This window comes from Mirounga angustirostris, unplaced genomic scaffold, assembly GCF_029215605.1.
Source record: "Mirounga angustirostris isolate CCGP_5_RB_7025 unplaced genomic scaffold, mMirAng1.0.hap1 SCAF_6, whole genome shotgun sequence".
In the NCBI taxonomy this organism is placed as follows: Eukaryota; Metazoa; Chordata; class Mammalia; order Carnivora; family Phocidae; genus Mirounga; species Mirounga angustirostris.
Window position 1 is genome coordinate 44,181,550 of NW_026991714.1, and position 24,503 is coordinate 44,206,052.

At 38.8% G+C, this 24,503-nt stretch overlaps 1 protein-coding gene across 9 annotated transcripts in view; it reads left to right on the forward strand.

Moving 5' to 3' along the window:
* Positions 1 to 24,503, forward strand: part of RGL1 (ral guanine nucleotide dissociation stimulator like 1) — a 249,113-nt gene that overhangs the window by 139,655 nt on the left and 84,955 nt on the right. For all 9 annotated transcript variants that reach the window (XR_010412302.1, XM_045877303.3, XM_064594221.1 and 6 more), the window contains one exon: positions 10,904 to 11,112. Coding sequence is in view for 8 of the 9 variants with exons in the window: in XM_045877303.3 (XP_045733259.1) it covers positions 10,904 to 11,112 (209 nt within the window). In the remaining variant the exon portion in view is untranslated. The remainder of the gene's footprint in view (positions 1 to 10,903; positions 11,113 to 24,503) is intronic.

A 24,503-nucleotide genomic window follows, 5' to 3' on the forward strand; every position in this document is an offset into this window, starting at 1 on the left:
TTTTAGCATTGTCAAGCACAGGATTCCTCAAAGGGTAATCAAGGAATCTGCATTTAGAATCCCTGGGGATGCTGGCTAAAATGCAGATCCCTTGGCTTTATTCTAGGTCGACTGAGTCTCTGCAAATACGGGCTCAGGAATCAGTGATTTTGCCAGCACTCCAAGTGATTCTTTTGAAACTGTTTAGTGTGTTCAAGGAAACAGAGAAATAAATCCCCAAGTGTATATTGTTCTTAGTGACATTATTCACACACAAAAAATCTTCAAGTATTTTATATTCAGAAACTCAAACTACTGTAACTAAAACCTTAGTACCCTTTCTGAACATATTGTCTGATTTATTAACTTTGTGAAATGGAGTAGTATCTTTGGGCTTGCAAGTAAAACTGATTTGACCTATACAGATGAATAGGACAATTTATTGTTGTGTTACCATAGCACTGCTGGGGGTGTCCCAGAGAAGCTACGGCCAAGAACTCTCCCTATTTACTTCAGTTTGGTCAATGGTTCCATCTGCAATTACTGTATATAGTAAACTTATATGTATATAAGTTTATAAGTATATAAATTTATATATTAGTTACTTATACATATTATATATTAGTTACTATATATAGTAAGCATATATATATATATATTCATATATATATATTTTCATGTGATAATAAAATCAACCATATCTCTCTATGGTATTTCTAGTGGAGCAGCATAAAACTCTCAGGATCAGGTAACTTGAAGACTCTGACGCTAGGGATGGACTCCATTAGAGCAAGCCCAGGTCCAGTCAGTGATGGCTCATAAAGCACTTTCTTCTCCTTTAGTTGTAGGGGAGGTGGATTTTTCTGTGTGAGTTGGCATCTTGTCTGTCTGGTTCTCTGTTTTTACTTCTGGCTTCCAGCAGCCACATAGTAGGGACTCAGCAAATACTTGTTGAATGAATGAATCCACTCAAGTATATTTAGGAACTATCAAACACAACCAAGTTAAAAAGAGTTATTCTAGCCTACCGCTGAGAGAAATAGAAGGCACTGACAAGTACTCAATGATTAATTGAACTGGAACTAGAAACAGAATCTAGTTCTGTGGGATTCCCCCCACTCCCCTGCTCTTCTTCCTTACCGTTGATTCTCCTTCTTTACCATCGACTCAAGAGGGCTTTATCTGAAATTCTCACTGTAAGGCCCCTATTATTTACCTGGCATTATTTAATAAAAACACGCTCTAGTCTTAAGTTCTGTACATCCCTTCCCTTCCATGCCATTAAGTGAGAAGATTCACATTCATATTATATAATCTCCACTGTTAGGTTTTTAAAGAATACAGTCCTTTATTTCCTTTATAGATTCCCTTAGCACCTCATTTGGGTTCTTTGCACAATGGAAGTTCTTTTAATACTGTTTTTACTGACTTGATATTAAGAACGGGTCATGACCCATGGGAATGATGAGCATATTATTAGGAAGATAAATATTTTCTTTATGATTGACATGCCTGTCTTTTTACATGTATTTTTGACACACTAAATCTATTGAACAGAATGGTTGCTTTTTCAGTTTCTGTTCGTTTGAGAAATTGGATCTGTGTTTTTGCCAGCTATCAGTCCTTTCTATACTCTACCTTCTCCTTTATTTTTATTAAGTGTCAGCATTTACAAACCTGCCACTTCGGCTAAATCCCATAGTCAATCATATTATCATTCTACTTTCATTTTCCTTTCTTTCTAAAGATAGAAGGAAATGATCTCTTGGCTAGAGAGATTTATAAACCTAGCAGGCAGGAAAATTAATTAATAATCTGGAAATCAGAGGAGCACATCAGTATCCCCCATGGGTTCTTAGGCTGTTATCCAGTGGCTTCTCAAACAGCTTACTAACATTGTTTTCCTGGCTTCTTTTGAGCCCTTGGGTGAAGTCATTTGTCTTTCTGAGGCTTAATTTACTCATTTAAGAAACTGTAATAATGAGGGGGATGGGGGATTTGTGTTTTCCTCCAGAGAGGGTGTTTAGCATGAAAACAATACTTTTCCCCCTTAGCTGTTAAAGCTTTTGGTCAGTGTCAGGAGGTAGGAGGCATACTACTACAAAGCTTTTGATGCAATAAGACCTAACTTTTGGTGAAAGTAATTGAGGTAGGGGGAAAATTGGACAGAGGATTTTAGTATAACATACAATATTTTCTTTTATCTGTAGAATCCTGAGTAGTTCTTGTAACTGCTCAACAGGCCTTCAGATCTGTTATCTCATTTTATCTTTCTTACGACAATCGTATGAAGTATGGAGATTCTGGGCTATTGATAGTCCTGGTAGTCCTGGGTATACAAATATGGACATGGAATACTGCATACTGTGTTGCTTTGTGTTTTAACAAAACATGCTCTATAGAGAGACAGGGCTGGTTTTATATCCTGACTCTGTCCATTGTGCTAATGGGCTGGGTAACTTTGGGCCGGACCCTCACCTCTCCAAACCTCAGGTTCCTTTAGTAAAATGAGAATAATTCTCGTACCGGAGGATTATTGCAAAGATTGAGCATCTGACCTACGAGTGCTCAATAAATATCTATTAACCCTCTCTTCTCTTCCTTTTCCTTTAGGGCATGAGGATGGTTTTCTGAGAATCGGTTTACAGATTCTGAGGAGGAAAATCTCCTGAGAAAAAAAGCCTGTTTATTTCAGTATATCTTTCAGAGAGATGTACTCAAGATAAACTAAATTGTTCTTCCCACCTTGCCCTAGATTTGATCACCTGATAGGATGTTGAAAGATACCTGCTTGCTCTGTAGGTAGCCATGTCTACAAATCCATGACCTAGGAATATCACCTGTGTCAAATGCAGATCTGCGGACTAGGGTATTTGCCAGAGGCTTTATGATCTAGAGCTTTGTGGGAACAGTAAAGTTAAGCTTTACCTTTGAATTTACCACATAGATTTTTTTTTTTTTAAGATTTTATTTATTTATTTGACAGAGAGAGACAGCGAGAGAGGAAACACAAGCAGGGGGAGTGGGAGAGGGAGAAGCAGGCTCCCCGCCGAGCAGGGAGCCCGACGCGGGGCCTGATCCCAGGACACTGGGATCATGACCCAAGCCGAAGGCAGACGCCCAACGACTGAGCCACCCAGGCGCCCCACATAGACTTTAAAGATTTAGTTTTGGAGGGGAGAAGAAGCAAGTTAGAGAGTCATTACTTGAATTCTGAAATCCAGGGGGAGTAATGATTTACTGGCATTTTGATAATGGGGCTTTGATTTTTATGCTTTATCATTATAAAGGGGATAATAACAGTGGAAAAGAAATGTTTACTCTGCTTAAAACTGAACGAATCCCATAGAGGAGGGGCAGGGGTTCCTTAATGTGGTGCGTAGAGGAAGAATCAAACTCAGGACTATGTTCGGAGACATCAGGCAGTCGCCAACCCCTGCCATCCACCCCTTCCCCTCACACCCCAAGGATTGGTGAAGGAGCCCTTTAAGCCCGAGAAGGAGATAAAGCCCCATGGAACTGTCTGTGGGCTTTATGGGGGGCTGGGAAAGCTTCTGAGCTGTGGGGAAGTTTTTCCATTCATAGCAGGCTTCATTCACAGAGAATATTAGGTCACACGGAAGCTCACTACCCCCTACTGACCTTTCCAGACAGAGGTTGGCTGGACCGCACAAAAACAGAACAAGTTTCAGAAAGCCAGGGCACCTGTTAACTTGTGACCTCAGAATATGATGACCTTGGGCATTTGAGGCTCTGAATGAGAGAGAAAGGCGGAAATTATACATTTTGCAAGTTTATTCTGGATACTAAACTGTGATGATTTGTGATATGATTTGGTAAATGCAGCAGACTAGTTCAGACCTCCCTCTCCTCATGCAGCTCTAAATCCTTGAACTTCTCAAAGTAACGCGTGATTTCTAAATTTTATAAGATGGGCAAGACATTGAGGCCTTAAGTTGTTGTCCTAGACTCCATAGTAACTTGGCCTCAGAAATGGGGATGGAGCCCAGGTTAATTCAAAACATCTTAATCATAGCATTCTGAGTTTTAAGCACAAAAGTAGCATATAAAAGTGAAATGATCTTTTTGGAAAATGTAGCTAATGTCGCGAACTCCCTGACGTCCATTTGATTTTTGAATCTGCCTCTGTAAAGACTTTGGAATCCTTCCAAGAGGACCAGCATGTCAGACATAGGGACTTGCGTCAGGGAAGATGGAGTCTGATGGGTTAACATTGGACTGAGCAGCTTCACAGCCAGGAGGACTACTGTTTTTAGGCGATGGAAAACACAACTTCCTGTTTCCCTCAGGAGAGTTCCTGGACTCTGAAGGGGGGATCTAAGGAGCCCTGCTGAGACAGGATGGTGGCGGGAGCTGGGGATTCTGTGTGATAAAACAACGGCCTTTGTTTGTTGTTACAGCTCTCTTAGCATCTTCCTGAGGATGAAGGGTACTCATCGTAGAAGCCTGACCACATTGTGACATGTGGCCTCAAGTAAAGCCAACTCTTGGGGATCTTGTCATTGTCTTTAGAGCACATTCATGTGTCATGGACATGCTCCTCTACCTCTTCTTCCTTCACATACCTACTTTTTTCTTAGTTCAGAGGCAGAATTTCTACCTTCCCTGAGGTCAGAAATGACAGTGACAACACAGATGCCTTAACCGGAGCGGACACAGAGAAAAATGTTCAACTGCTATGAGGGTCTCTACTGCATTTACCATTGACATCATCTGGGAAGGACTCCTGGGCAGTGGCATGCTGATAAATCAGCTCTCCAGAACAAATGCCCCGATTTGTACCCAATCGGCCAATTTCTGTGTGTAAATCTTTCCAGGATGACCGAATTCACAATACCAACGCCATATCATTGAACGTAGAACTGAGAAGGGGTGTGCACAGTTGGCTCCTGCAAGCGGGGCACGCCAGTTCCAGCACACCACTGGCTGGGCCTTGTGTGTTTGCATAATTAGATGGAAGGTTATGTTGGCATGTGTATAAATCTGCCGTTGAAGACTTCTTCTGAGTTCTCTACCCAGAAATGTTACCAGAGATCAGGCGATGTGTACATTTGTCACGTGTGCAGGTGCTTCTTCTAGCGCTTGCCATCTCTGCCCTTGGGACCTTCTGAATTTTGGTCTTCTTCCAGATGCCGTCCTCAGCCCTCTATCCTTCCTGTTCCACACAGTCTGCCTGGGACAGTGAAGCCATTTTAATTGACGTAATGTCTACATATTTCCGTCTTAAACCCCTGTCCCCAGCTTTGAGACTCTAACTGCCTGTTGGACTGTACTATTGGAAAATCCCAAAGATACTTCAAGTTCTATGTCTGTAAGGTGGAATTCAGTACCTCGGCTCCACAAAAATCTGGCTTCACTTCCTCGATTTTCTTTCATATGGGTGGCGCTTTTATCGTCGCGGTCATCCACCTAGAAATCAGGGAAGTGTTCCTGATTCTTTTCCCTCATCTTCATCCTCTGCGTCCAACTCTTCAGCAAGTCTTGACAGTTCCTGAGTATCCCCTAAATATGCCCCCCCCCACCGACCCCTTCTCTACCCCTGTCATCGTTATGCAAATTAAGGTCCTTACAGTTGCTCACCTGGAGTACAAACAGCTTTCTTACTGATTTTCTCAACTTTAAAACTTCCCATCAGATCTGTCCTCCACACTGTGATTTCTCTGACCACTCTTGAAACTATAGGAAATGACGTCTAAGCTTTTTAGGATTTGACCAGCGTCCTCTATTATCAGGTAGTTAGTTCCCTGCTGACTCTTTGGCCAAGCTGTCCATTCCTTTGGTCTTATTGCTCCTGTAATCACTGTGCCGTCTTCCTCCTCTCCCCCACCACTGTCACACCTCTTTTCTTAATGCCTTTGTTTGTGCTGGTGTCTCTGCTACATCCTCCCCAATGTTGTTAATCCTACTCATAACTTAAAAGCTGCTGCAAGCATCCCCTACTTAGGATGTCTTTTCTGATGCCACCTTTAGGCTGGGTCCCTCCTGGTTCTTCCATGAATCTGCCTATCTATCTCTGCTCCGTGGTTTTTTTTTGTTTGTTTTTTCTTAACTCACTTTGCATCATAATGGTTTCTTTGTGTCTGTTTCCTCTGTTAGACCAAGCAACCCTGGTGTCAGAACTGCACGCTCTTTACCTTTTTGTCTCTATTACCTTGTACAGTGCCTGGCACATTGCACTGTTAGTTTATGTGTGGCTGAATAAATAAAAGAGAGATCCATGTTTTCCTCCCTGTATGCACTTAGCTTAGCCTTCCCAAATAAAGGTAGAGATACAGGATGCCAGGTTGAATTTGAAGTTCATATACACAACAAATAACGTTTTAGTATGAATTGGTCCTAAATACTACAAGTATCCCATTATTCATTAGTTATCTGAAATTAAAATTTAACTGAGCATCCTGGCAACCTTAACCTAGCAAAAAGAAAATGAGTTCACGTCCAAAGTAGTTCACACAATGCGGAAGCTCACGCTGAGCTTGACATTACTTGCCCTAGGGTTTTGTGCGGACTGTGCCTTACCTCTCTGAATGGCTTGTGTGTGCATAGCTCACAGTACTCACGGCATGGACCTTGCCATAACACTGTGCTGTGTGCCATTGCCTCCATGGTGTTTTCCTTTGCATGGCAAGGGCATTTAATCTCTATATATCTGGGCAATCTAGACAGATGGTCAGAGCCTATTTGTGCAGCATTTCGTGGCATTTCGTGTGGCTGGATGGCGTGTTGTTTTGAAAAGAGAATATTACATGTACCCTTGGTGCTCGGGGCTGAATGTAGAGTTAGCAGTGTGTACCTTCCTAAAATCTGTAAAACCCAGGATGTGGGTTTTAGATTTTCTTAGAGAGTTATGACTGGAAAAGGACTCGCAGTTGACGTTCCTGCTGAGGCCAGGATGCCCCTGAACTGATGGACTGAAGGTTGAGCATGGCTTGGAGAAGTACTGTCTCCAGTTTAATGAGGTTGTTTACTTAGCATGTCCCCTATTAAAGAATCAGATGACTGAAGTATTATTTTGATTGAAGGACATTTTTTTTTCCAAGTTAGAAACACCCAAGTTGTTAACAGTTTATGTTTTCAGAAGGCGAAAGTCTTTCTCCACGTCTTTTCTCCCGTCCTCCTCGTGCCAAATGGATAATTATGGAAATTCCTCAGCTAGGACAGTTGGGCAGAGTTTTAGATATTTACCCCATAGGAGTCAGACATGTTCTCTCAGGAAACACTGAATTCTAATGGCAAAGAGATTGCCATCCCCCCCACCACCATAAAAAAAAAATCCTGAAACATTTTTGTGGCCTCGGTATCATAATCTTGTCAGTAAAACGATGGTCTCTGATTAGATCCAGATTGAGCTGTTTCCTGTTAGTGTGCTAACCCAGAGGGCAGGCTCAGCCCTCCATGTATTCCTCTCCGAGTCTGGGTTATTAAACACTTGTCTGCCAAAGCTCTCCCCCTGCCTCCCCCACTTTCCTTTTAAACTAGAATTCAAAGGTATTGAGATATTACATATAAAAACAGATCCTAAAGTCTCTTGAAAGGGTCCTGTAGCTAGTGGATATTTTGCTGCAAAAATTAAATGAAGATTTTAGCTTCTCCAGTGTGAATCATACAGCAGATTTAGGTTTTCTGTTTCACTTTTGTATAATTTTATTTCCATGTAATTCCAGGAATAAGCAGATAATTTCAAAATTTCTGTTTCACAAAAATGTACTCTATTTGAGGGTTGGTAAATTAGAAGTCGTCTTCAGAAACCTTCCCTCTGCTCTAGCAAGTTGATATTAGGGTGCTTAGCAAATGTGCAGAACATGACATGGAGCGAGTGCCCTGACACCTTAGCACGCGTTGTGAATTTTTGTGAGAATGATTGTAGGCACCAGAGCAATTCCCATACTTCATTTGATATTGTCGTTCATGCTCACTCATCGCACTTAGAGAATAATTTTTAACATCTAAATAATCAAAGTATTTTATGAGCTATTCTGTTAGCTCAAACATGGTTCTTCCTAATGTACAGATGCAAACACTGAGGAACAAAAACCATTACAGGGAGGTATGGGGATCAGGCATGCATATAGAGATCCTTTTTTCCAGAGGAAAAGGAGGACCAAAGGAAGTGACTGGGTTAATGAGTAGCAGGACTCCATTCCCAAGGGAGAGACTTGGCTTCCTGCCAAATCTGCTTTCTGGCAGGAAAGGGGACCCCCTTCATCAGGTCCTTTGACAAGTATTTTTCTCTGTGTTTGAATTTTTGGCTACATTGGTGCTCAGAGAAAAATTAGTTCTTTTAAGTCGTTTTCGCTTTCAATAAAGAAAAGATTTAAAGCGGGATTTGCATGGTGAGTAAAATAAGAATCCTCAAATTACAAGACTGTTTGGTGAGGAAACAGTGTCACAAGGTAAAGAAACTTGATTTAGAATTAGAGCTTGAATATCCCTCAAGAATGAGAAGCGATGCCTTTCAATGTTGTTGTTAACATTTGACATCGAAGCATGTTTTTTTAACTACTTTTTAATATTATCAGGCTGATCATTTTTCTGGAACCAGCTCTTTTGAAGTGACAAAGTAAAACATAGAAAACATCCCTACATTTTGGTATTAAGAAACAGGTCAAATGGATAGGGATGTTGGAAGATAAAAATTAACATTATTGTATTTTATCATGTCTTTTTTTTTTTTAAGATTTTATTTATTTGACAGAGAGAGACACAGCGAGAGAGGGAACACAAGCAGGGGGAGTGGGAGAGGGAGAAGCAGGCTTCCCGCGGAGCAGGGAGACCGATGCGGGGCTCGATCCCAGGACCCTGGGATCATGACCTAAGCCAAAGGCAGACGTTTAACGACTGAGCCACCCAGGCGCCCCTCATGTCTTTTTTTTTTTAAGTGAAAAGTGGCAAAAGTGAAATATGGTTTAAATGCATTACAGTGACTTAACTAAGCTAACGTTTTCCAAAGTATGTTCATTCTGATGGTCTGCAAGATGCTGTGAAAATAAAGGGAAGTCCATTTGGAAGGATCATGTATCATATCCTTGTCTTAGAGTTTCATAACACGTTAGCATGTTAAAGACAAATCTGCAGTAAAGAACTGTATTTGACTTTGTTTTACTCTGGAGTTCCCAAACTTGGCCACAGGACCTTTTGTTTTAGAACTCGTGTTTACAGCACCCATGTAGGGCAACACTGTACTAACTGGTAAAAAAGTAATTAGACTTTGAAGCCATATATCCTTTCCATTTATTGTTTCTGCTTAAAGTGGATTGACACTCCTGGGAGGACAGACGGATACTATTAGGCCTGTTTCAAAACTATGTACAGAGTGATAAAGGACAGTTATTAGGCCATGATCTGAGTCAACAGGCCAAAGAGGCCTACAGAAATGTTTGGTATTTTGCCTGAACCAGATCCCTCCCCTTAGTAAAGTCGAAGTATCTTTCAAGAAGGAAATAAAGAAATAAAGTCATCCACTGTGGAAGGTGGAGTCTTACTATTCATTCCCGTTAGCATTTAGACATCATGACATTGAGCTACCCTCACCCTTTTCTGAAAGTGATAGCCACCACTTTGGTCCTACTGGAAGCAGTCTTGCCAGCTAATTTCCTTCCAGTGGTTGAACATCTGACAGGTCAGGTGAAGAAAAAGCCAACGTGAGGCTTCGTGAATGCAGGGTCATCATTTAGAGATCCGGTTCTCTCTTCTTTGCTCCTCTTCCTCGATTTTCACACATCTGGCTATTTCTGCTATTTCAGTTTAGGAAAATCTGTTATGCAACAATTCAAACTTACCGTTGTGAAAAACCACCTGGTGATTGTTTGCCTCATTGACAGTGATGGTTTGCTTTAGAAAAAGATCCTCTTGGTAGGTTGTCTTCATGCCTGTGAAGGACAAGTTAAGCTGAAAACTGCATCTCTATAGAATTTGTGAGGCAGAGATTTATGGCAGGAGGTAAGGTACATTCCTGTTGTTCTTCAGTTTAATTCTCTTCCCTCAGACTCAATTTTAAGCTTTGCATATCTTATCCATAATCAGTTGGTAAGTTTTATGTCTCCCAAGGGGCGGTTATACCTGCCAATACCATCCACAGTGTGTTCTCATGTAATAGCTACCTCTCAGGAGCCCATGTCTTTTCTTATTCATTGCAAGTCTCCAGGAGGCAGGGGTCATATACCCACACACCCTTTCCACCACTCCCCAGAGATTAGCCCAGGGCTCCTTGGTCCAGCCACTTCTGGGTCAATTCCCTTGATTGCTGATGATACTGAATCAGGAAGGCTGTTGCTTCTTGTGGGTTGAAGAATATCAGACCATGGTCAGATCTCCAGAGATTTCCATGGGGATCATACTCCTACCAAGGCTGGTCTTTCAGCCTAGTAACATGTCAGCTGGCTCACACAAATCCTAAAAATCTAACAGTCACCTCTTCAAAGCCAGTATGCGTCAGCTCCAGCACACCGCTGTAGGAGCGGTCTTTAAGAATGAGTTTGACATCAATGAATCATGGAACACTACGTCAAAAACTAATGATGTATGGTGATTAACATAACATAAGAAAAAAAAAAGGGTGAGTTTGACAGCTTACCATGGAACAATACAAAGGAAATGATCAATTAACTTCTGCTGAGCTTGATTCTGGGGTCAAAGGGAAACATCCTCTTTAGGCCAGCAACCAGGTTCTTGACAGGGGATCAAATAGAAGCAAGTGTAAGCACCATGAAGTAAAGTAACACCCCCCTCCCCCCCACCACCTCGCTCTGCTACACTGAGGTGAGAGAATTGCCTTACATGGCTTGTAGGGAAATGAAATAAGAGCAGAGAAAACGTGACAGGTTGTGTTTCAACCGTTCCAGTGTTCTCGGTTTTACTTTGGGGAGCCATTTCGCCTGATCCTAATAATGAATTTATTGTACAGGTTGAAGGGGACCAGCTGCCTCCAGGACATACAGTCAGTCAGTATGAAACCTGTAAGATCAGGACCATCAAAGCCGGCACCTTGGAGAAGCTGGTGGAGAACCTGCTGACGGCTTTTGGAGACAATGACTTTACCTATATCAGCATCTTCCTGTCAACATACAGAGGCTTTGCCTCCACTAAAGAGGTGCTCGAACTGCTGCTGGACAGGTAAGACTCTAACAGAGTTTGCGAGATGAGAGAAACACGAGAAAAGCTTTCTGCAGAGGGAAGGCGTGCGTTTCGGATTCACCTGCACTCAGTATGCCGAGTGGGATGCATGAGAAAGGATTAACTGGAAGGAATAGCTTTTGGAACAAGTGGCACAAAGGCCATTCAGGAGCCACTTTATGGTTTATTTCTGGTAGAAATACCTTATAAAAAATCTATAAAATATTTAGGAGTACATGCTATAAATCTAGACTCAGTTGAGTATGGGTTTCAGTTTACTATTTGCCACCCTAAAATTTTCTCCATATGTTAATAATTTTATATTATTCTAGTAAATAATCAGTAACCAGGAATCTTATGGGGTTGCTGGGAGAATTAAATATGCTAATATATGTGAAGCATGGGGTTCAGTATTAGACCCGTAGGAAAAAGCTAATGGATGGTAGCTTCAATGATGATGGTGATGATATTATTAACAATTACTGCGCATCGACTGCTTTATGGACGTGCACATAATATTATCCTCAGGTTATGTTGTTAAGTCACATGTTACATATAGCAGAGCAGTGTGTATTATAATTCACACAATGATAATTATATTTCCCCCCTCATTTTTGCTTTATTTATAATTAAGTTTGACCTTTTAATAAATTATTATTAAATTGACTTGATACTGGAAGGAAGAAAGCCACCAGTCAGACAATTGTTCTAGAGACATGAGAGTTCTCATCTAAATCCTTATATTCTGGGGTTTCCTGCATAAGAGAGGAAATGAGATAGGATGTTTTTCTTGGAGTAGTTGAATGCTGACTTTTAGCTAGGTTTTTAAAAAATTTTGAAAGTATTATACGCTCATGTGCTCACAGAAGGGTATAAAAAGAAACATTCATGTTTTCTCATATTGCTACGTTTTCCCAAATATCTTTTATTAGGTTTTTAAAAAAATTATGGAAGTAGAAAGAAAAAAATTAAATAGACCATAATCTAGTTAAGCAGATAACACGTATTAACATTTTAAAAATAGAAGTAATAGAGGCCCTTGGGTGGCTCAGCCTGTTAAGTGTCTGCCTTTGGTCAGGTCATGATCCCAGGGTCCTGGAATCAAACCCCACAGCAGGGAGCCTGCTACTCCTTCTCTCTCTTTCCCTCTCCCCCTGCTTGTGCTCTCTCTCGCTATCTCTGTCACTATGTCTATCTGTCTCTCTCAAATAAATAAATAAAATCTTTTAAAAAATAGAAGTAATCCATATATATAGTGAAAAGTTCAAACAATTCAGAAAATTATGAAAGTAAACATTTTCTTTTCCCCCAAGTCCCACTCCTCCTAGGTAATCACTGTAGACCATTCCTTTTGTATTCTTCCCCAATTTTTCTGGGCATATATACATATATATATACACACATATACACTTAAATAAATATATATAATATTTGTTCATATTTGATATTTGTTAAAAATATTATTTTTTATATGATATAAATAGAATCATAGTACACAGTCTGTTCTGCAACTTTGTGTTTTTTTTTTTTTTTAACTTATCTGTCTTGGAGATATTTTTTTAAAGATTTATTTATTTTACTAGAGAACACAAGTCAGGGGAGGGGCAGAGGGAGAGGGAGAGAGAATCTCAAGCAGACTCCCCGATGAGCCCAGAGACCACCGTGGGGCTCGATCTCATGACGCTGAGATCATGACCTGAGCCAAAACCAAGAGTCTGACGCTCAAATGACTGAGCCACCCAGGTGCCCCGTCTTAGAGATTTTTTATTCATTAAGAGAATTAACATATGCAAAAAGCCTAGAATAGTGGCTGGCATATTGAAAGCTCAAGAAATGTAAGATATTGTTATTTCAAAATCACATATAGATGGATTACCATATTCTTTTTAGTGGCCTTATAGTATTTATTGAATAGATTATTCTATGGATGGACAGTTAAGCTCTCTCTAATTTTTTAATTTGTTTTTTAAATTTTTAAACAATGCTGCAAAGAGTGTCTTTGAATATATATCTTTGAGAATTCTATAGGATAATTTTATAGAAGAGTGATCAATGGGATAAAATAGATAAACATTTTAAAATGTGAAAGGTGTTGCTAAATCACCCTCCGGAAAGCTGTATCAGCCACATTCCTGTCACAGAAAATGAGAGTTGCCTGTTCCTTCGCTTTCCCCACACCCTTGTGAACTATGGATGTTTTCACCTCTGCCATTGAAACCATCTCTATCATGATCTGTCCATTGAAGAATAGCTCATTGTTTTTAAGTTTATGTTTCTTACATTTGTGAGTGAGGTTTAGCATCTTTAAAACATTTACTGGGCATTTGTGTTTTCTGTTTATGTCTGTTCATATCCTTTTCTTATTTTTGTTTTGAAATATTGTCATCTAATTATTGATCATCTGATTATAATTCTTTAATATTATGAAATTTGTTTTTTGCCTATCGTGTCAGAAATATTTTCCCTAATCAGTCCCTTGGTTTTATTTATTTTATTTATTAATTCATTTATTCATTTATTTATTTAAGAGAGAGAGATAGAGCATGAGCAGAGAGGGGAAATTAGGGAGCAGGGAGGCGACTTAGAGGGAAAAGCAAGCAGGTTTCCTGCTGAGCAGGGAGTCCGACGCAGAGCTAGATCCCTGGACCTCGGGATTATGACCTGAGCCAAAGGCAGATGCTTAACTGACTGAGCTACCCAGGTGACCCTGTCCCTTGGTTTTAAAAGTTGTTTATTAATGGGTCACCTGGGTGGCTCAGTTGGTTGGGTGTTGGACTCTTGGTTCTCAGAGTCTGCTTAAGTTTCTCTCTCCCTCTGCCCTTCCCTCCCATGCTCACTCATGTGCTCTCTCTCAAATAAATAAATATTAAAAAAATAAAAGTTGTTTATTAATATTTTTCATGGAGACATTTAAAGCAATTTTTTATGCAGTCATATCTATCAGTCTTAAGTAAGGCCTTTAATAATAAAGTTCTATTCCAATGTGATTAAAGTTATTGATAACAGTGAGTTCTTCTCAAGGTATTTTCCTCAATAGATGCAAGGCAGAGTAACATCATTTGGACTGATGGTTATTCATATGTTCATATACAGGAACATTGACAAAATGTCTATCTGTCCTTTATCATGCGTTGATCTGGACATGATAACTCTGGACTTCAGCATAGATAGAAAGTTCTGTAGTTTTTTGCATGGCAGCACTTAAAATGTTAAGCTTGGAGTATGAACCTGTGGGATTAGTGAGTCATTTCTTTCACGGTTTGTTTGCTTGTATAGTATCTCACACCTATAAGTAGAACTTGGAGAATTACATGAATTTTCTTTTTGCTATTTCATGTGTATATAAAGGATGCAGTATATGCAGTATATGGTTGGCCAACAGTATGGGGAAATAGGTCAACCCATCAAAAACTCCTACAAGTTTTCCTTTGGAATTGGCAACCAATTCTACTTATGGGGCAACTCTACTGATAATAGGCCACAGATGTCCACAGTCAGTAAAGGAGTGCACATGAATCCAGCTGTTCATCCTAAGTAGTGGGCATACACACAGGAACTAGAGTGTTTAGTCTGTGACTCATGTACATCCAGCTTTTATTTGATGATTTTTAAAATTTTTTCTTCATTCTATTATAGGAGATACACATTTTTGGATTTTTAAAAGATTAACTGGATGACAGTTAATAAATAACACAATCAGCATGAATTCAAATTCAAAATTTGAATTCAGAATTCAAATTCAATTTAGTTCAAACTATCATTTAAGGTATAACTGAACAAAAGAGTTAAGATTTATCTTGACCTGTTTGGATGGGCCATGGCTTGGCCTTAAATTTCATCTCATAGTCCTATCCTTTGCTTGCCTCTGAAATGAGTGGAATCAACAAGCACTGAATGCCTATAAAATACCCAATACTCTGCAAGACAGCATTTGCGTGAAACAGAAATAGAAGACTTGGTTGGTTCTCACCCTTGTGGTGAATTTACTGTGAAGCTGTTGGTACTTAACCTCCAGGGTCATTCACTTACTTGCAATACTCTCTTACATAATTTGTATTCACAATTTTGTATTCTTTTTCTTAGAGAGGGCCCTTCAAATTCCATATGCTCTGCAAAAACCTGAATCTACCCCCTGAGAACTTAATATTTTACTGCAAAAGATAAGGCTTACACTCATAAAACAAGTGGGCAACCACTTCAGATGGTGTAAAAATGAAACTCTTAACATGTTCTGTAGAAGTTCGGAGAAATAAATCTCATTTATTTTGCTTCCTCTGTGGAAATTTGATTTGTCCATGGTATGTACAAACTCCAACATGAATATTTCTTTCTCCCATTTCCTACTTACTTAGGTCTTGTGGCCAGATGTTAATCTTTGTTTAATTTTAACCAAAATGCAGATACTGTGGAACACTGGGTTCTTAAATTGCTTGTTGGGAGTTTTAATGTCTGTAATTGGGAGGTAAGCAATTAAATTGCACAAACCTACCTTTTCTGAAGATAAATTTGATATACTCTTTTCTTGTTAGTAAATCGTGGTAGGGTTGTTTGTGAGTCTCTGATGTAACTTTTTTATGATTTCTCTTGGCTTCTTAATAGTAGATTGCTTATCTTTTGTGAAATCAACACTGAGAAGTTATTATAGGATGTGCTAATCCTAACCAGTCAAGAATGGATTGAAGGCAGATGCTGCGGTCTTTATTTACCCCCAGAGGAAAGCTTATTTGTTTTTTGTTGTTGAGGAAAGCTTATTTGAAGTCAAGCTTTGATTTTCCTTAAGACTTCCAATCCTGTGACTTTTCTTGTATGGAACTTTATGTGGTTAAAAAAAAATCTTTTTACACTTTTTTCATTCTGCTAATATGAGTGTTTGTGACTGACCAATAGACAGTGGTTTGAAGTCATATATAGCTAATTCCATGTGTTTGCTTTTTCTCTTGCTTGGGGTTATCAGAGGTTCACCAGGAATCCTGTTTTTCTGTGCTTGTCACCATGGCTCAGTTGATTCTAGGGCTCATTGACTTCCTTTTAACCTAAGAGAAAGTTTTGAATTGTGGCTCAGCTGTTTGTGTTAATGCTTTGAGATTTTATTTTCTCTTAACTTCAAATATACATTCCACTTAACATATATTCTTCCCACCATACCATTAAAAAAAAGTAAGGGAGTTAGGTCCCACTGAAAATACCCAACCTCAAATGTAGGGAGAAGCCTACTTCAACTAGTGATCCTCATTGAGGACCATGAAATGTTTATACACATACCTAGATTTTTCTTTAGACACCTGTCATTTTGGGCCATTTCTTGATCATTCTGTCTTTCTCTAATCAATATCCTTCATATCAGAAGTAATCAGAATGCCAGGGACAAGCAGAATAGGGGTGAATGTGTCTCCAGAAACTTTTGCTAAGCCATTGTTGGCACTCAGTTCACAGTTTGGAAAGAACTGAGCACATCTGAAGTACCCCTTCATTTCAAGTGAATTCTCCCAGTGGAGGACTTTTGGAGAGGATAAAGATTAAAGGCATCCATAAACATTATACTACAAGACCAATCTGACTTAAATTTGCTTGCTTAGGTCCCAGAGAGGAGACTAATTCAGGGGGTCTCTGAACTTATCTCTTCTTTTTATGTTTTCTTGCCATGCATTTTCACAGACTTCATCTCACTTTATCATTACATTACTTCCATGTTTACAGATAAGAAAACTGAGGCTCAGAAACATTGAATCAGTAAGTGGCAGAGCTGGAATTAAAACTTACCTCTTTCTGAGTTGGAATCTTTTTCCAAGCATACCATATTACTTCCCATGATCTGTTTTTGCCATTTTAAAAGGGTGATTTGGGGATCCCCCTCAGCTATACTCAATTGACTTTCCTTGGAAACTACATTACTCTCTTCATGTAGTTGTGAACAATTCACTTGGACATCAATATTCCTATTTGTTCATCTGTTCAAATGATAGTTACCAGATGTTTAATATGTACCATGTACTTTACTGTTCAAGGTGCTGTGTATATAATGGTGGACAAACTGTTCATGACTCCTGTACTCTTCATATTTAATAGCTAATGGGGGAAAAGTAACATTAAATCACTATACAAATAAATGTGTATAATCAAAATTTGTACAATCCTTGGGACGTAAGAACTAGAGTCTATCACAGAGACAATTAAGAGAGGATTTGGGAGATGGATATTACCCAAACAAAACTGGATGTTGGCCAGCAAAGTAGGGTGGTTAAATAGGTCATGGACCATCAAGGTCACTATTGGGTCTGAGTGTCTAGAGTATTTCTGTTTATTTGATGTGCTCAGGCCAAATCCACTGACCTGAATCTGCTACTTCCCAATGAGGACCCTTCTTGGAGGACAGGGGTATAGTAAATGAGAAAGCTTGGGAGGATTTATGCAAATATATTATCACTACAGAGATAGTAATCTTAAACCCATACATTATGACACCTGGAGTAGTAACATCTTCCTATGTAAAAGATGCTGTACCAATAACCAGCAAGAAAGGAGCTGACCTTGCTGAGTGAAACCAGTTCCTCCACAGCACAGACAAGAGTCGATCAACTATAAAGCTTGACAAAATAAGTCAGTCAGAGAAAGACACATACCATATGATTTCACTCATATGTAAAATTTGAGAAGCAAAACAAACAAAGGGAAAAAATGAGAGAGAGAGACAAATCAACATACAGACTTAATTGTAGAGAACAAACTGATGGTTACCAGAGGGGCGGGGGTGGGGTGATGGGTGAAATAGGCGGTGGGGATGAAGGCGTGCACTTGGGACGAGCACAGGGTGTTGTATGGAAATGATGAGTCACTATATTGTATACCTTAAACTACCATAACACTGTATGTTAACTAACTGGAATTAAAAACTTAATATAAAGCTTGAAAATGTTTTATTTATTTCCACAGACTTTGTCATACGTGCCAAATATGCTTCTGTTTCCTTTCAGAGTTTTACGATATTTATGGGAAAAGCAGTTTTCCTGTCTTTCTTTTAGTCATGTAATGAATAGAGTGTAATGGTTTAGAGCATGAGCTCAGGAGTGAGAAAATGGATTTGATTACAGTTTTGCACTTCTTACTCGCTCTGCAACATTGGGCAAGTTACTTTATCTTACTAGCTTCAATTTCTGTATCTATAACGTTAGAATGAAAAATAACCCTAATACTTACAGAGTTATTATGAGGTTTAAGCTTGATAATATTAAGTTCTTAGTATAGTGGCTGGCAAATATTAAGTGCTTAGGAAATTACTGTTAGTTTTTCTTTCTTCATGGAACTTTCTACTATTGGAAATTCCCTTTTTTATTTATGTTGCTTTTTTTTTTTAAGATTTTTTATTTATTTATTCATGAGAGACAGAGAGAGAGAGACAGAGGCAGAGGGAGAAGCAGGCTCCCTGCAGAGCAGGGAGCCCGATGCGGGACTTGATCCCAGGACCCTGGGATCATGACCTGAGCCAAAGGCAGACGCTTAACCAACTGAGCCACCCAGGCGTCCCTATTTATCTTGCTTATTTCTTGACTGTCTCCCCTACTCCCCCACTTAGTGACCATGCATATCCTGTTCATGGCTGTATCCTTAGGAATGGTATCTGTCAGTAGGTGCTTAGGAACTATCTGTCCAATGGATAAATAATGGTTTATATATTATTCATGCCTATTATGAGCACTCACATTGGAAGGTACAACCGTGAACATTACCCAGCGTCTGCCTCCATTTAGTGGGACAGACAAATAAATCTAAAGACTTGTACCATTACTGTCAAGGCAGTGAGGGCTCAATATGTACTTTAAAAAGAAAGACTTTTTTTTATAGAATTTAAGGTTCATAGCAAAACTGTGGAAAGTACCGTGAGTTCCCGCATACCTCCTGCCCCCACACATGCCCCCACTATCAACATCCCACACTACAGTGGTACATTTGTTACAGTCATTGACAGACACGTCATTATCAACCAAGGTCCATAGTTAAGTTAGGGTTCACACTTGGTATTGTACATTCTGTGCGTTCGGACAAATGTATAATGACATGTATTCATCATTATAGTATCATACAGAATAGTATCACTGCCCTAAAAATCCTCTGTGCTCTGCCTATTCATCTCTCCCTCTCCCCACCCCAATCCCTGGCAATCACTGATTTTTTTATTGCCCCCATAGTTTTGCCTTTTCCAGAATGTCACATGGTTGGAATCGTTCAGTATGGAGCCTTTTCAGATTGGCTTCTTTCACTTAGTAGCATGCAATTAAGGCTCCTCCATGTCTTTTCATGGCTTAATAGCTCATTTTTTTTTAGTGCCAAATAATATTCCATTGTCTGAATGTACCACAGTCTATTTATTCAGCTACTGAAAGGCATCTTGGTTGTTTCTAAGTTTTGGCAATTAAATGATAAAATAAAATAAAATAAAAGTGCTATAAACATCCATCTATAGGTTTTTGTGCAGATCTAAGTTTTTGGCTCCTTTGGGTAAATATCAAGGAGTAAAAAGATGCTAGATCATGGGAGAAGAGTGTGTTTAGTTTTGTAAGAAATTGCTAAACTGTCTTTCAAAGTGGATGCATTCCCACCCCAGTCAACAAGAGTTCCTGTTGCTCCACATCCTTGTTAGTATTTGGTATTCTCAGTGTTTTAGATTTTGGCCATTCTGATAGGTGTGTAATGGTATCTCATTGTATTTTAGATTTGCAGTTCCATAATGACATATGATATCTTTTCATGTGCTTATTTCTCATCTGTGTATCTTCTTTGGCAATTTGTCTATTTAGGTCTTTTGCCCATTTTTTAATTGTGTTGTTTGTTTTCTTATTGTTGAGTTTTTAGAGTTCTTTGTATATTTTGGATAACAGTCCTTTATCAGATGTGAGTTTTGCAAATGTTTTCTCCAAGTCTGTGGCTTGTCTTCTCATTTCTTAACATTGTCTTTTGCAGTGCAGAAGTTTTTAATTTTAATGACATCCAGCTTACCAATGTTTTCTTTCATGATTTGTGCCTTTGCTGTTGTATTTAAAAGGACATCGTCGCAGCATCTGGCTGTCTCAGTCAGTGGAGCATGCAACTCTTGATCTCGAGGGATTGTGGGTTTGAGCCCCACATTAGGTACAGAGATTACTTACAAATAAAATCTTTAAAAAAAAAAAAAAAAGAAAAGGACATACCCAAGATCATCTGAGTCTTGTCCTATGTTACCGTCTAGAAGTTTTATAGTTTCATGTTTTACATTTAGGTCTGTGAGTTGAATTTTGTGAAAGGTATAAGGTCTGTATCTAGATTTCATTTTTTTTGCATGTGAATATTCAGTTGTTCTATCACTCATCATTTGTTGAAAAGACTGTCTTTGCTCCATTGTATTGCTTTTGCTCCTTTGTCGAAGATCAGTTGACTGTATTCATGTGGGTCTATTTTTGGATTCTCTATTCTGCTTCATTGATCTATTTATCTGTTTTCACCAATACTGTACAGTCTTGATTACTGTAGCTTTATACAGCAAGTCTTGAAATCAGGTAGCATCAATCCTATGACTTTGTTCTGTTTCAAAATTGAGTTGGTTTTTCTGGGTCTTTTGCCTCTCCAAATAAACTTTAAAATCCATTTGTCAATATCCACAAAATAACTTGCTGGGATTTTGGTTGAGCGTGCATTGAATTTATAGATCAAGTTGAGAAGAACTGACATTTTGACAGTATTGAGTCTTCTCATTCATGAACATGGAACATTTCTCTATTTAGTTCTTCTTTGATATCTTTCATAAGGGTTTTGTAGTTTAGCTCATATAAATCTTTTACATTTTTTTAAAGATTTATACATAATATTTCATTTTGGGGACGGTGCTAATGTGAAGGGTTTATGTGTTTTTAATTTCAAATTCCACTTGTTCATTGCTAGTATATAGGAAAGCAATTAACTTTTGTATGTTAATCTTGTATTCTGCAATCTTATTGTAATCACTTATTAGTTCCCAGAGTTTTTGGTTGATTTTTTTTTTCAGATTTTCCACATAGATAATCATGGTATCTGCAAACAGAGATGGCTTTATTTCCTTCTTCTCAATCTGTTTTCCCTTTATTTCCTTTTCTTGTTTTTTGTTTTTGCTTTTTGTATTAGCTAGGATTTCCAGAACAATGTTTAAACGCAGTGGTGAGAGGGGACATCTTGCTTTGTTCCTGATGTGAGTGGGAAAGCTTTGAGTTTCTCATTGTTAAGTATGATGTTACCTGTAGATTTTTGTAGATGTTATTTATCAAGTTGAGGAAATTTTTCCCTATTCTTGGTCTGTTGAGAGTTTTATCATGAATGAGTGTTTGATTTTGTCACATACCTTTTCTGTATCTATTGATATGATCATGTGATTTTTCTTCATTAACTATTGATGTTATGGATTACATGAACTGATTTTCAAATGTTGAACCTGTTTTGTGTACTTGGAATAAATCCAACTTGGTTATGGTGTATAATTCTTTGTTTACATTGTTGGATTTAATTTGCTTTTTTCTTTTGAGAGTTTTTGCATCTATATTCATGAGAGATATTGGTCTGTAGTTTTCTGATAATGTCTTTGTCTGTTTTTGGTATCAGGTTAGTACTTGCCTTATAGAATGAGTTAGGAAGTAGTCCCTCTGATCCTATCTTCTGAAAGATGTTGTAGAGAATCAGTATAATCTCTTCCTTAAATGTTTGGTAGAACTTACCAGGGAACCCATCTGGACCTAGTATTTCTGTTTTGGAAGGTTATTGATTATTGATTCAGTTTCTTTAACAAATATAGGCCTATTCAGATTGTCTATTTATTCTTTTTTTTTTTTTTAAAGATTTTATTTATTTATTTGACAGAGAGAGACACAGCGAGAGAGGGAACACAAGCAGGGGGAGTGGGAGAGGGAGAAGCAGGCTTCCAGCTGAGCAGGGAGCCCGATGCGGGGCTCAATCCCAGGACCCTGGGATCATGACTTGAGCTGAAGGCAGACGCTTAATGACTGAGCCACCCAGGTGCCCCTGTCTATTTATTCTTCTGTGAATTTGATGTAGATATGAATTTCTGACCTATATCATATTCCTTCTCTCTGAGGAACTTTTTTAAACGTTTCTTCCAAGGCAGGTCTACTGGCTAAAAATTCCCTTGATTTTTGTTTTTGTTTATTTGAGAAAGTCTTTATTTCTCCTTTACTTTTGAAGTATAGTTTTGAAGAGTACAGAATTCCAGGTTGGTGGGTTTTTCTGTCAACATTTTAGGTATTTCACTTCACTTTCTTCTTGCTTGCATAGCTTCTGAGAAGAACTTGGATATGATTCTGGTTTTTGCTCTTTATAGGTAAGGTGTTCTTGTTTTGTTTTGTTTGCTGTACTTTTTTCAAGGTTTTTTTCTGTTTTTGATTTTCTGAAGTTTGAACATGATATGCCACGGTGTAGTGTTTTGGGCATTTATCTTTCTTGATATTCTTTGAGCTTCTTTTTTTTTTTTTTTTTTTAAGATTTTGTTTATTTATTTGACACAGAGAGAGTGAGAGAGAGAGAGCATAAGCAGGGGGAGTGGCAGGCAGGCAGAGGGAGAGGCAGGCTCTGTGTTGAGCAAGGAGCCCGATGTGGGACTCGATCCCAGGACCCTGGGATCATGACCTGAGCCAAAGGGAGCCGCTTAACCGTCTGAGCCACCCAGGTGCCCTTCTTTGAGCTTCTTGAATTTGTGGTTTTGTGTCTGACATTAATTTGGGGAAATTCTCATTCATTTTTTCTTCTTTATTCCTTAGATATTTTTTCTGTTTCCTCTCCTTCTGGTATTCCCATATGTTATACCTTTTGTAATTGTCCCATAATGCTTGATATTCTGTTCTTTTGGGGAGGATTTTTAATTTGTTTTTGTGTATTTGTGTTTGTTTGCTTCTCAGTTTTAGAAGTATCTATTTTCATATTCTCAAGTGTAGAGATTCTTTCTCTACAGAATCTACTAATGGGTCCCTAAAAGGCATTCTTCATTTCTATTACAATATTTTTGATTTCTAGCATTTCTTTCTTATCCTTTATTTCCATTTCTCTGCTTATATTATCCATCTTGTATATGGTCTACTTTTTCCTTAACAAGTTAATCATAGTTTTAAAAAATTCCCAATCTGATTTCTGCCATTCCTGCTATATCTGACTCTGGTTCTGATGCTTATCCAGTTTCTTCACAATGTGTTTGATTGTTTTGTTTTGTTTTGCCTTTTAGCATGTCTTGTAATATTTTGATGAAAGGTGGATATGATGTACCCAGTAAAAGGAAATTGGTTGTTCCTGATGTACTTGAAATGTAGGGGGAAGGGAAGCTTTCTGTAATCCTATGGTTAGGTTTCAGTCTAATGGTGAACCCGTGGCCCTGGACTGTGAACTTCACCAGTGTTTCTTAGTTGTTTTTTCTCCCCCTTCACCCTTAGTGAAAGGATGGCCAGGGTGGGCCTCAAGATGGGTATTTCCCTTCCCCCACATGGAAGGCTAGAAGAGGCTAGAGCAGGCATTTTCCTTTCCCTGGGTAGATTAAGCTCTGGTAAAATAGTTTGTCTTGAGAGCGGGTGTTCTTAAGAAGAACAGAATACTCTGGTGTATTTCAAGATGGTTCCTTTTCACTTTCCCTTGCTAGAAGTACCAGGAGACATTTTTTTTTTAAGATTTTATTTATTTATTTGACAGAGAGAGAGAGCATGATCACAGGGGAGGGGGCAGAGGGAGAGGGAGAAGCAGACTCCCCACTGAGGAGGGAGCCTGACATGAGGCTTGATGCCAGGACCCCAAGATCATGACCTGAACCGAAGCCAGATGCTTAACTGACTGAGCCACCCAGATGCCCCTGTACCAGGAGATTTTTCTCTGATATTTACTCTGGGAACCTGGTCAGCCTCCTAGAGGTAAAACTCACAAAAGTGTGGCAGTACATCTGTGACTGGGTCTCCCTGTAGTTTATCTTTCTTAGTCTTGTCCTCACTGAGCCTCCAGCAATTCAGTAATTACAGTTCAGGTTTTCCTACCCTGGCACTGGTTTCCATGGAATTTCTGCTCGGACAAGTTGTGATTCTTTGTATCTGCCTGTCTGCTCTTCAGTTATGAGGAGCAGTGGTTTGCCCTGTGAACTCACTTTTCTGATGGATCTAAGAATAGTTGTTCATTTTCCAGTTTAGTCAGCTTTTCACTTGTTGTTAGGATGGAGTGGCTACTTGTAAGCTCCTGCTGGACTGGAAACTGGAAGTTCTTTTCTGCCCATTTTTTAATCATGTTGTTCAATTTCTTACTGTTGAATTTTAGGAGTTTTTGTATATTTTGGATAAAAATCTTTATAATATATGTCTTTTGAAAATATTTTCTACCTCTTTGTGGCTTTCTTCTCATTTTATTGAGCGAAT